This window comes from Chiloscyllium plagiosum, unplaced genomic scaffold, assembly GCF_037043375.1.
Source record: "Chiloscyllium plagiosum isolate Xiang-an unplaced genomic scaffold, Cpla_swu_hap1 HiC_scaffold_19, whole genome shotgun sequence".
NCBI lineage: Eukaryota > Metazoa > Chordata > Chondrichthyes > Orectolobiformes > Hemiscylliidae > Chiloscyllium > Chiloscyllium plagiosum.
In genome coordinates, this window is record NW_028270157.1 from 67,433,388 (window position 1) to 67,446,922 (window position 13,535).

General features: G+C 49.4%; 1 protein-coding gene across 1 annotated transcript in view; it reads left to right on the top strand.

Annotated features, from left to right (window-relative positions):
• The window catches only part of tbxas1 (thromboxane A synthase 1 (platelet)), a 238,952-nt gene that overhangs the window by 221,927 nt on the left and 3,490 nt on the right, over positions 1-13,535 (top strand). The window contains exon 13 of the mRNA XM_087997508.1: positions 12,477-12,639. Within this exon, the coding sequence (XP_087853634.1) occupies positions 12,477-12,639 (163 nt within the window). The remainder of the gene's footprint in view (positions 1-12,476; positions 12,640-13,535) is intronic.

Sequence of the window (13,535 nt, forward strand, 5' to 3'; positions counted from 1 at the left end):
CGGCGACGGCAGGAAACGGTATTGTTCCCGGTGGCTGCGAATCCTGTGAACCTCCTTCCACCTATCGCATTCCCAACGCCCCTCCCCCAATTCCCTCCCCCAATTCCCTCCCCCAATTCCCTCCCCCAATTCCCTCCCCCAATTCCCCTCCCCCAATCCCTCCCCCAATTCCCCCCCCAATTCCCTCCCCCATTCCCTCCCCCAATTCCCTCCCCCAATTCCCTCCCCCAATTCCCTCCCCAATTCCCTCCCCCAATTCCCTCCCCCAATTCCCTCCCCCAATTCCCTCCCCAATTCCCTCCCCCAATTCCCTCCCCCAATTCCCTCCCCCAATTCCCTCCCCAAATTCCCTCCCCAACGCCCCTCCCCAACGCCCCTCCCCAAACGCCCTCCCCAAATTCCCTCCCCAACGCCCCTCCCCAAATTCCCTCCCAACGCCCCTCCCCAACGCCCCTCCCCCAATGCCCTCCCCAACGCCCCTCCCCCAATTCCCTCCCCAACGCCCCTCCCCCAATTCCCTCCCAACGCCCCTCCCCCAATTCCCTCCCCCAATTCCCTCCCCAATTCCCTCCCCAATTCCCTCCCCCATTCCCTCCCCCCAATTCCCTTCCCCAACGCCCCTCCCCCAATTCCCTCCCCAACGCCCCTCCCCCAATTCCCTCCCAACTCCCCTCCCCCAATTCCCTCCCAACGCCCCTCCCCAATTCCCTCCCCCAATTCCCTCCCAACGCCCCTCCCCCAATTCCCTCCCCCAATTCCCTCCCCAACGCCCCTCCCCCAATTCCCTCCCCAACGCCCCTCCCCAACGCCCCTCCCCCAATTCCCTCCCCCAATTCCCTCCCCAACGCCCCTCCCCCAATTCCCTCCCCAACGCCCCTCCCCAACGCCCCTCCCCCAATTCCCTCCCCAAATTCCCTCCCAAATTCCCTCCCCAAATTCCCTCCCCAAATTCCCTCCCCCAAATTCCCTCCCCAACGCCCCTCCCCAACGCCCCTCCCCAACGCCCCTCCCCCAATTCCCTCCCCCAATTCCCTCCCCAACGCCCCTCCCCCACGCCCCTCCCCACTTCCCTCCCCAACGCCCCTCCCCCACTTCCCTCCCCAATGCCCCTCCCCCACGCCCCTCCCCCAATCCCTCCCAATGCCCCTCCCCCACGCCCCTCCCCCACGCCCCTCCCCCAATTCCCTCCCCAATTCCCTCCCCAATTCCCTCCCCCATTCCCCTCCCCCAATTCCCTCCCCCAATTCCCTCCCCAATTCCCTCCCAACGCCCTCCCCAACGCCCTCCCCAACGCCCCTCCCCAACGCCCCTCCCCAACGCCCCTCCCCCAATTCCCTCCCCAATTCCCTCCCCAATTCCTCCCCAACGCCCCTCCCCCAATTCCCTCCCCAAATTCCCTCCCAAATTCCCTCCCAAATTCCCTCCCCAACGCCCCTCCCCCAATTCCCTCCCCAAATTCCCTCCCCCAATTCCCTCCCCAAATTCCCTCCCCAACGCCCCTCCCCAATTCCCTCCCCAACGCCCCTCCCCCAATTCCCTCCCCAACGCCCCTCCCCCAATTCCCTCCCCAACGCCCCTCCCCAATTCCCTCCCCAACGCCCCTCCCCCAATTCCCTCCCCAACGCCCCTCCCCCAATTCCCTCCCCCAATTCCCTCCCCAACGCCCCTCCCCCAATTCCCTCCCCAACGCACCCTCCCCCAATTCCTCCCCAACGCCCCTCCCCAACGCCCCTCCCCCAACGCCCCTCCCCCAACGCCCCTCCCCAACGCCCCTCCCCCAACGCCCCTCCCAACGCCCCTCCCCCAATTCCCTCCCCAACGCCCCTCCCCCAATTCCCTCCCCAACGCCCCTCCCCCAATTCCCTCCCCCAACGCCCCTCCCCACGCCCCTCCCCCAATTCCCTCCCCACGCCCTCCCCCAATTCCCTCCCCAACGCCCCTCCCCCAATTCCCCTCCCCAACGCCCCTCCCCCAATTCCCTCCCCAACGCCCCTCCCCCAATTCCCTCCCCAACGCCCCTCCCCCAATTCCCTCCCCCAACGCCCCTCCCCCACGCCCCTCCCCCACGCCCCTCCCCCACGCCCCTCCCCCAATTCCCTCCCCAACGCCCCTCCCCCAATTCCCTCCCCAACGCCCCTCCCCCACTTCCCTCCCCCACTTCCCTCCCCAACGCCCCTCCCCACGCCCCTCCCCCACGCCCCTCCCCCACGCCCCTCCCCCACGCCCCTCCCCCAATTCCCTCCCCAACGCCCCTCCCCCAATTCCCTCCCCTCCCCCAATTCCCTCCCCTCCCCCAATTCCCTCCCCTCCCCCAATTCCCTCCCCCAATTCCCTCCCCAATTCCCTCCCCTCCCCAATTCCCTCCCCCTCCCCCAATTCCCTCCCCTCCCCCAATTCCCTCCCCAAACGCCCCTCCCCAAATTCCCTCCCCAAATCCCTCCCCAAATTCCCTCCCCCAATTCCCTCCCCAACGCCCCTCCCCCAATTCCCTCCCAACGCCCCTCCCCCAATTCCCTCCCCAATTCCCTCCCCCAATTCCCTCCCCCAATTCCCTCCCCCAATTCCCTCCCCCCTCCCCCCATTCCCTCCCCCCTCCCCCCATTCCCTCCCCCCTCCCCCCATTCCCTCCCCCCTCCCCCAATTCCCTCCCCCAATTCCCTCCCCCCATTCCCTCCCCCTCCCCCAATTCCCTCCCCCACCCCCAATTCCCTCCCCCAATTCCCTCCCCCCATTCCCTCCCACCTCCCCCATTCCCTCCCCCCATTCCCTCCCCCCATTCCCTCCCCCCATTCCCTCCCCCAATTCCCTCCCCCAATTCCCTCCCCCCTCCCCCAATTCCCTCCCCCAATTCCCTCCCCCCTCCCCCAATTCCCTCCCCCAATTCCCTCCCCCAATTCCCTCCCCCAATTCCCTCCCCCAATTCCCTCCCCCCTCCCCCAATTCCCTCCCCCCCTCCCCCAATTCCCTCCCCCCTCCCCCTCTCCCCCTCTCCCCCCCTCCCCCCCTCTCCCCCCCTCCCCCCCTCTCCCCCTCTCCCCCCCTCCCCCCCTCTCCCCCTCCCCCCCTCTCTCCCCCTCCCCCCCTCTCTCCCCCTCCCCCCCTCTCCCCCTCCCCCCCTCCCCCTCCCCCCTCCCCCCCTCCCCCCCTCTCCCCCTCCCCCCCTCCCCCCCTCCCCCCCTCCCCCCCTCTCCCCCTCCCCCCTCCTCCCCCTCCCCCCTCCCCCCCTCTCCCCCTCCCCCCTCCCCCCCTCTCCCCCTCCCCCCCTCTCTCCCCCTCCCCCCCTCTCTCCCCCTCCCCCCCTCTCTCCCCCTCCCCCCCTCTCTCCCCCTCCCCCCCTCTCTCCCCCTCCCCCCCTCTCTCCCCCTCCCCCCCTCTCTCCCCCTCCCCCCCTCTCTCCCCCTCCCCCCCTCTCTCCCCCTCCCCTCCTCCCCTCCTCCCCTCCCCCCCTCCCCCCCTCCCCCCCTCCCCCAATTCCCTCCCCCCCTCCCCCAATTCCCTCCCCCCCCAATTCCCTCCCCCCCCAATTCCCTCCCCCCCCAATTCCCTCCCCCCCCAATTCCCTCCCCCCCCAATTCCCTCCCCCAATTCCCTCCTCCAATTCCCTCCTCCAATTCCCTCCTCCCTACCTTTTATCTTAGCCTGCATGACACACCCTCCTTATTCCTGAAGAAGGGCTTATGTCCGAAACATCGATTCTCCTGCTCCTTTGATGCTGTCTGATCTGCTGCGCTTTTCCAGCAACACATTTTTCAGCTCTGATCTCCAGCATCTGCAGTCCTCACTTTCTCCTAGTTTATCTCAAGAGGGTTGGAATGTAAAAGCAGCGATGTGCTATTGAGACTTTATAAGCTCTGGTTAGGCCCCATTTAGAATGCTGTGTCCAGTTTTGGGCCCCACACCTCAGGAAGGACTGGAGCATGTCCAGCAGAGATTCACACGGATAATCCCTAGAATGGTGGTCCTAACATACGGTGAACGGCTGAGGATCCTGGGATTGTATTCATTAGAGTTTAGAAGATTGAGGGGAGATCTAATAGAAACTTACAAGATAATGCATGGCTTAGAAAGGGTGAATGCTGGGAAGTTGTTTCCGTTAGGTGGGGAGACTAGGACCTATGGGCACAGCCTTAGAATTAGAGGGGATCGATTTAGAATAGAAATGAGGAGACATTTCTTCAGCCAGAGAGTGGTGGGTCTGTGGAACTCTATTGCCACAGAGCGCAGTGGAGGCCGGGATGTTAAATGTCTTCAAGGCAGGGATTGATAAATTCTTGATCTCACAAGGAATTAAGGGCTATGGGGAGAGTGTGGGCCAATGGAGTTGAAATGCCCATCAGCCATGATTAAATGGCAGAGTGGATTCAATGGGCCATATGGCCTTACTTCCACTCCTATGTCTTATGGTCTTAGAGGGTCCAGCATGAGTTGACCTTGGAGATACAGGAAAGTGGTTCCATGTGATGAGGAGCTCAGTAATCCCGGACTGCAATGGACACTGACAAGACATGTCACAAGGCAGCCATTCTGTTTTACCATCTGCAACGATTGTGGAGAGGAAGGATTGGAAGTATGATCTTAATACAGTGTTGGGCTATTAATGAGATGTGAATGCATAGAGATAAGCTTGTTGACTCCTGTTGGCAGGATTTTGAATTTATTATCGAAGGGATGAGGATATAATCCAGAGAGTTTTTCTTGATTTGAGAATCTAATTTTTGATCATTGGCACAATTCAATCATTTTGCTCATGGTTCTCACCACCTCAGAAAGGAGAATGTCCTGCCTAGTGTTACTAAGAACATTGGGAAACCTAGGGTAACGGACTTGTCCCCTTCGAGATCCCAGAGACTTTTTTCATCTATATTCTTATGACATCATCAGTTTGCTGGAGCTCAATGCAGTCTTCAACATTAACCTTTCAGGGCCAAGAGCTGACAGATGTTTTTGAATCAACCTGTTCAGAGATGTTAACATACCCTTCTGGACAAGATGGAACTTCAGAGAATTGTAGAATCCCTACACTGTGGAAACAGGTCCTTTGGTCCAACAAGTTCACACCAACCCTCTGAAGAGTAACCCATCCAGATCCATTCCCCCACCCTATATTTACCCCTGACTAATGCACCTAACCTACACATTCCTGAACACTGTGGGCAAATTAGTCCAGCTAATTCACCTAATTGCACATCTTTGGATCATGGGAGGAAACTGGAGCACTGGAGGAAACCCACACAGACACGGGGAGAATGTGCAAACTCCACACAGTCAGTCGCCCGAGGCTGGAACCGAACCCAGATCCCTGGCGCTGTGAGGCAGCAGTGGCAACCACTGTGCCACCATGCTGCCCCAACGTGGGCCCCCTGTCCCGGAGGTAGGAACACTACCACTGTGCCAGGAAGGCCTCCCTCATCTAACTTTATACAACAAAGAGTACATTGTGATCCAATCCATGTTTGAATAGCCAGGTAGCAGCCATATGGGCACATAGTTGAGCACTTCTTATTCGGAAGGCTACTGGGACCACTGCCCTGACCTTGGAAAATTCCAGAGTCTTCAAATTAAGAACAAGAAAGATGAACTAACATAATTCAGGAAACTATTTCTAGTTAGCTCATAGACAGCAAGTTAAAGTGTGTAATCAAGAAAACAACTTGCTTATTCCATTAATATATAAATGGTTAAAGCCTCTGTTTTTGTACCTGTTAACAATAAAGAAACCATAAATAGTTAAAAATAGAGATGAATGTTTTGCTTTTGGAAAACAAGCATGAATACCAATTGAGCAGTCTACCGGGAGTAATTGTATTCCTTGCACAGTGTTAATGCAGTGGTGTGGTCTCATCATGCATCCTCTGGGGAAAAATATGCTCCTCATCTGTCCGTCTCTTTCACAACATCTATTTGTCCCCTTTTATCTGTCCTGTCATTGTTCAATGCCTGTGTTGTTTTGAAATGAAAAGAAAGGTCCCTCCACACGGTTTAATTTTCTTGCCATTGACTGATGCTTTTACTTATTTGCAATGGGCATGGAGCCAAAAATGATCCAAAGATGGCTGTGTTGGCCAAGAACAAATGAAATGGGTAATTCTATTCCTCATTTTTTTTTTTAAATCCGAAGTGCAGTGGGCACGATCTTGCTGGAGTGCGACTCAAAGCATATTTTGTTGGTTAGAATTCTCTCCTTGTCAGCGTGAATATTTACGAGCTGACAATAGCATCAAGCCATCATGTACCTTGAAGGAGAAAGTGAGGACTGCAGATGCTGGAGATCAGAGCTGAAAAATGTATTGCTGGAAAAGCGCAGCAGGTCAGGCAGCATCCAAGGAGCAGAAGAATCGACGTTTCGGGCATGAACCTCATTCCTGAAGAACAGCATCATGCATCTTGAAGTCAGACTATGCACCTCCTTAACCAAAGAGATTCGAGTATTGAGAGAAAAACTCCGGAATGATGGAGAAAGATGGTGAATTAGTTTCAAATCAGGTACGGGGAAAAAGAATGAGCATACTCAAGAGATAGAGATATGTAAAATATGACATCTTTAGAATTGCAAGGAATGGTTTACTTGACACATAAATGAGATGCCACATTTTAAATGGTTCAGTTACTGGGCCAGAAAGGTTAATCTTATTTTATTGGTCCATGGGATGTGGTCACCGTTAGCCAGGCCAGCAGTTATTATTCCGAGGGGCAGGTAAGAGTCAATCACTGTGGGCTTGGAGTCTCATGTATGCCGGACTGGTAAAGGATGGCAGATTTCTTTCCTTAAAGGACGTTAGTAAACCAATTGGATTTTTACAAGAATTAACAGTAGTTGCATGATCACCATTAGGCTAGCCTTTTATATTTCATATTTTTATCAAATTTAAATGTCACCATCTGCAATGGTGAGAGTCCCACCTGGGTCCCCTGGGAAAATTACCCTGGGGCTTATTGGATTACTAGTTCAGTTCCATTACTGTCACAACACAAGTACTTAGGTTCCAGTCCTAGCTTTCTGTGGTGCATTTAATAGGCAACTAATATGCAAAACCTGCAGGCTCTTAAAAGTAACAGTAAGGCTGAGACATGATGTAATTTGTGTGAAGCCAAGAGCAACTGACGTTAATTGACCAAAAAGTTCTAGATATGTACAATTTGTCTCACTCTGTGTCTCTTTCACAGCATGCTTCCAATTTTTAACTACAAAACATGGCAGAACTCTCTCACGTCTGAACTTGCTGGACTATTTGCATTTTAATAAAGGCAGACATTGTTAGCACACCATTATAGTCAAAGTAAGAAAACACCTAATAAAATGTTGTGCAAGACAAAACAGTTGGCAGTAAGCCGGCAAGAGGTTGATGTCCAGCAACAGAGCAGGGGGGTTTCAACTTCAATAGAGCTAGAGTTTGAGAGTTTGTAGTGCTATGGTGATGGAACAGCAAAGAAGGCTTCTTGAATTTGCTGGCATTAGTTTTCAACTTTTTCATGGGTCTATGCAAACATTGATCATGCTTTTTTTAATTGTTTCCTGATTCATTGCCTATCAGTCTCTCCCTCGATCTCTCTCATAACAGTCTCTAATGGCATGCTTTCATTGTAATTGCAATTGACATCTTTCTAGTTGCCTGAAAACCTTTCCAAATTCAACACATTTGTTCTTTACTGAGATAAAGAAGTATTAATTGTGGGTTAAAGAAAGGCAGCATTGTCGCGTCCCTCAAAATTTGCTTCTGGGCTTAGAGTCATAGAGATGTACAGCACAGAAACAGACCCTTCGGTGCAACTTGTCAATGCCAACCAGATATCCTAACCTAATCTAGTCCCATTTGCCAGCACTTGGCCCATATCCCTCTAAACCCTTCCTGTTTGTATACCCATCCAGATGCCTTTTAAATGCTGCAATTGTACTAGCCTCCACCACTTCCTCTGGCAGCTCATTCAATGCACGCACCACCGTCTGCGTGAAAAAGCTGCTACATAGGTCCTTTTTATATCTTTCCCCTCTCACCCTAAACCTATGTTCTGGATTGACCCACTCCAAGGAAAAGACTTTGTCCATTTATCCTATCCATGCCCCTCATGATTTTATAAAACTCTATAAGGTCACCCCTCAGCCTCCGATGCTCCAGGGAAAACAGCCCCAGCCTATTCCGTCTCTCCCTATAACTCAACTCCTCCAACCCTGGCAACATCCTTGTAAATCTTTTCTGAACACTTTCATGTTTCACAACATCTTTCCGATTGGAAGGAGACCAGAATTGCACACCATATTCCAACAGTGGCCTAACCAACGTCCTGTACAACCACAACATGACCTCCCAACTCCTGTACTCAATACTCTGACCAGTAAAGGATAGCATTCCAAGCGCCTTCATCACTATCCTATTTAAGTGAGACTCTACTTTCAAGGAACTAAAAACCTGCACTCGAAGTTCTCTTTGTTCAGTTACCATTTTGCTGTAGTAATCAGGAACCTGACTTCAGTGGGGTGGGGCTTTTTAGGAGTTGGTAATGCACTTTTCCAAGGAATGCACTTGTCCTTTGGATTAGTTTGTGGGGTGGCAAGTGGTGCAAGCTAAATTAGTCAGCCAGCTCTGCATTCACTATCCATTTAACAGCTGCAAAGCTAGGAGGGCAACCAGAATACCCAGAGTGAAGGCCTGCTGTCAGTCTCACTATGAAGGCTGTTTGCTACTGCTCTGACTGAAGTAGAAGACGGAGGCATGGAAATACTGAAGTGACAGGCAGTCAGTCCCTCAAGCCCAGCATTATCCAATGGATCTGTGTGAATGTGCGGCACATCCATTATGGACACACAGTTGTGGACCATCAGCCTTGGTCTTTCGTTTTAACTCCCTAATGATCTGTCTTCCTGAAATTTGGCCCAGTGTCTGCACTGTTCACCTCCACTTGACTGAAGAAATTCATTCCTCAGTCTCTGAATAGATTATTCCATTTGGATGAAACAAGTGAATGAACAGCAAGCAGTGTAATACAGAATATTTACATTTCTCTACTCTCCTCAATATTTTAAAATATTAAAGACGTCAGCAACTCTCTTGAGTTTTGCCTTTAAAGCATGGACACATCTTGTGCACTGTGGGCCATGGTGTAAGTTCAACAACTGGCCCAGCTCTTCTGGTCAGCAGAACACTTAATATAAAGAGCTCTTCTACAGCTAAGCAGCTGCAACTGAGGTTCTAGTAACTCATGCATCCTAAAAGCAAGATGTAATGAATAAATGCATTTCCCAGTTATATTGGACAACCAGACAGCTACAGAAAGCTGCCTTCATGGGGCCAATTTGTGGCAGTGGCCAATAAGGTTGCTTCCTTGGTGACCAGATATACAATTACCAGATGGGTCCAGCAAACACTATTTCGTTTAATAGCATTATTTAAAACATAAATCTATTCTAATCATTATGTGTTAGAGAAAAAAGTTCATGCACAAATATGACTGGTATAGGCATGGACATGCAGATGGTAAAATTCTGCTTTCGCATCAAAGTAGTGAATAAAATAATCGTTCTTTATTAGCAGTATTCCAGAAATCCAGTTTTTAATGTATTGCTAACCCATTTTATCATGGTCATAGTCATCCAAAAATTATATTGTGGCAATGGCATCATACCAACTATTACCTGTGTTACATCATCTGACATAGCTCCTGCATCAGCTCATCTGCTGGTGAAGCTCTCATCCATGCCTTTGTTTTCTCTCCATTTGCCCCTTCCAACACCCTGCCGACTGGTCTCCCACATTCTACCCTCTATAAACTGCTCAGTATTTAAAACACTGCATAGTGTAACTTGCACCAAATTTTGTTCACCTGCCACTCTTCTGCTCACTGACCTGCATTGCTTGGTTAAACTATGATGATTTTTAAATGCTCATCTTTATTTTCACCTTACTTGGAGTTACCCCTCACTATACCTGTAATCTCCAGCCCAACATCTATCTGGGATATCTGCACTCATCAAACTCTGTCCCCTTTAGCGTCCTCAGTTTTAATTATTTAGCTATTGGTGATCAGGAGTTCAACTGCCTAGGTCTTAAGCTCTGAAATTCCCTTGCTAACTCTCTCTACCTCTCTCTCTCTCCCGACTACAGAATTCTTAACATCTACCTCTGTTCAGCTTTTGTTTCATTTTACCAATGTCACCTCGTGTCCTAGGCCCAACCATCTTCAGCAGCTTTATCAATGACCTTCCCTCCATCACAAGGTCAGAAGTGAGGATTTTCACTGACTAATATACCATTCGTGACTCCTCAGACTGAAGCAGTTCTTATCCAAATCCAACGAAATCCGAACAACATTTTGCTGATAAATGGTAAATATCATTTGCTTCACGCAAGTGCCTAAAAGAGACCGTTTCTAACAAGAGAGATTCTAATCATTGCCTATTGACATTCAGCAATTGAATGGCCACTATCAACAACCTGGGAAATTCTACAGTGAGCAGCTCACCTCTTGCCTCCTAAAAATATGTCCACATTTGCAAAGCTGTGCAATGGAATTTTTTCTACTTGTTTGGATGAGTACAGCTCCAACAACACTCAAGAAATTCAACGCCATCCAGCCTACTTGATTGGCATACCATCTATCACCTTCAACATTCACTTGCTCTTCCATTAATGTGCAATGGCAGCTCTGTGCACAATCTAGAAAATACACTGCTCCTTACACAGCACCTTCCCAAACCATGGCCATCTAGAAGGACAGCGGAAAGAAGCACCCTGATCTGCAGTTTTCCATCCAAGCTGCAAAGCATTCTGACTTGGGAATATATTGTTTTCCTTTCAATGTCGCTGGGTCAAATCTAGAACGCCCCCTCGACAGCATTATGAATGTATGTGCACCCTAGATCAAGAGAGCAATCCGCCGTCACTTTGTCAAGTGCAGATAGGGATGGGCAATAATTGCTCATGGCAACAAAACTTGCTTCCTGTGAATGATTCGGAATACGTGTCTAATTTACTTCCAAAACATTTCTGTGAAATACATAGAGATGTTTTGTTATGTCCAAGGCACTTCATAAATATGATTTGTTGTTGTAATAAATTCCCTTCCTCCTGCTGCTGTCACTTCCATAGGTGTGTCGCTCTGCTCCAACAGTGACACCCTTTCTCTCAGTTATTAGCTTCCTTGCTCTTGGCAGGCTGTTCCAGATAGCTTCACCCCATTCTGTGACTTTTGAAAATTTCTAAAATCCTGCTCTTTGGGTATGCTTCATTCTGCTATTCTCACACGTCAAGTCATCTTGCTGTGCACTTCTACCTTGGAAACTATTCAGCACCACAACCCTTCAGAAATATCCCCTAACCTATAAAGTGGAACTCACGCACACATTGTAGCCTTCTCTTCATCCCAACGTAGTCAGAATTTCCTGCACATTTCCTGAGACTCAGGTGCAGTACATGCAAGTTACTACAGACAATGAGAAAACTTATTGTTTCCTTGTACCTCACTTCCTGCTATTTCAGGATCAGCTCTGGCTCAATGCGCAGGGCCCTTGCCTCTGAGTCTAACAATTGTGGGTTCAAGTCCCATTCTAGAGACCTGATTGTGTAATCCAAGTATTGTTCTGATCTTTGATAAGCATGGCGGTATGATCATGGGGATCTCCACTTATATAAATCAGTGCCTGATGTGAACAGCCTAACTAGAAATGAACTTTATCTCAAATTGGTCTTCATTGTTCAGATCTTTGAGTAAAGGGGTTGGGATGTCATGTTGAGGATGCATATGGCATTGGTGAGGCCTCTTCTAGAGTACTCTGTAGTTCTGTCACTGTGTTATAGGAAGGATATTATTAAGCTGGAGAGGGTTCAGAAGAGATTTACCAGGATGTTGCCAGGAATGGAGAAGCTGGATAGGTTGGGATTGTTTTCACTGGAGCGTAGGAGGTTGAGGGTTGACCTTACAGAGGTTTATCAAAACATGAGGGGTATAGATAAGGTGAATGGCAGGTGTCTTTTCCCTAGGTTGGGGATTTCAAGACTAGGGGGCATATTTTTAAGGTGAGAGGAGAAAGATTTAAGAAAAAATTTGAGGGGCAATTATTTTCTACAGAAAGTGGTTCACGTGCAAAATAAACTTCCAGAGGAAGTGCTGGTTGTAGGTGCAGTTACAATGTTTAAAATACATTTGTATAAGTCTGTGAATAACAAATATTTGGAGGAAAATGAGCCAAGTGCAGGCAGGTGGGGCTAGTTTAGTGGGAATCATGGTCAGAATGGACTAGTTGGACCGCAGGGTCTGTTTCCATGCTGTATGTCTCTGTGACTCTAAACATGCATACAGTTCAGAAGAGGAAGTTCTGATGCTACAATTCCTCAGACACACACCTTAGGGACATTGCGAAATCATGATAAGCACTCATTAAGTGAAGTTTAAATGCTAATCTATTCTGCATGCAGAATATAGACTGCAGTAATACTCCTCTTGTTCTACACCGATTAAATTCATCTCATCTTCTCTTTCATCAGATTCACTCCAGAGTTGAAAGCAGAACGCCATCCTTTTGTATACCTGCCTTTTGGTGCTGGACCTAGAAGCTGTATCGGGATGAGACTGGCGCTATTGGAGATCAAGATTGTACTCATACGGATTCTGTCAAAGTACAGTTTCCAGACCTGCCCCGAAACACAGGTACACAGTACTTAGCTCTGACCCAGTGTACATGGAGCCTTGTTGAGTCCGTAGTAAAGAGACGCTGCGCCAATTCAACACAGAGGGGTATGCTCACAAACTTATGAGAGGAAACTCATGCTCATGGACAGTATGCAGCATGAGGATTATGAATGGATGCAGGGATTGGATGGTTCTAAAGCTTAGACATTGATCTTTCACTGGATATAGGGAATTAAAACAGATGTCTTTTCAATGCATTAGGCACGAGCCTTTCCTAGTGTCTTGGGCAGGTTGGTGTGGTCAGATAATGGCTGATATGGTGTAATGAGTTAGTGGTCTTGAACTGGATGAGATGACTTAGACATTGGACTTAAGTTGGATGTGCCGGGCTAGAAACTGACCTCTTCACGAAGTGCAGAATGTTAATAACTGCCATCAACAGAGAAACACTTGGCATCTGGGCTGAAACATCATATTGTGATGGAGAACCAGTAGAGGGGGTTGCATATAATTTAGTAATGTGTGATGCTGAGACAGTGCATCTAACATGGATGTCAGCAGCTCACTTTATACACCATAGAAAAGGGCACTTTAAAAGAGGACATAGGGATCAGCTAATTGAATTATAAGTACAGATAAATTCCTTCCATTCAATATTTGCTATATCAGTAAGGTGTAGAAAATCTTACATCTTCAGCTCAGAATAAATTATTAATGGTTGCTTCATCTTTCTGAGAAGAAAAAACTTACTTCAAATTGCCTGCCTACATAAAATATTAACAGCTTAATCTACTTTGGTGTGTTGTGTTAGTAAAGAACATTCAGCCGCTGCTGGAAGAGTTGCAAATCCCACAATATTCTGGGAGATGTTAAAGAGTGAAATTGCAGATCAGGTTCTTCAACATGGAGATGGG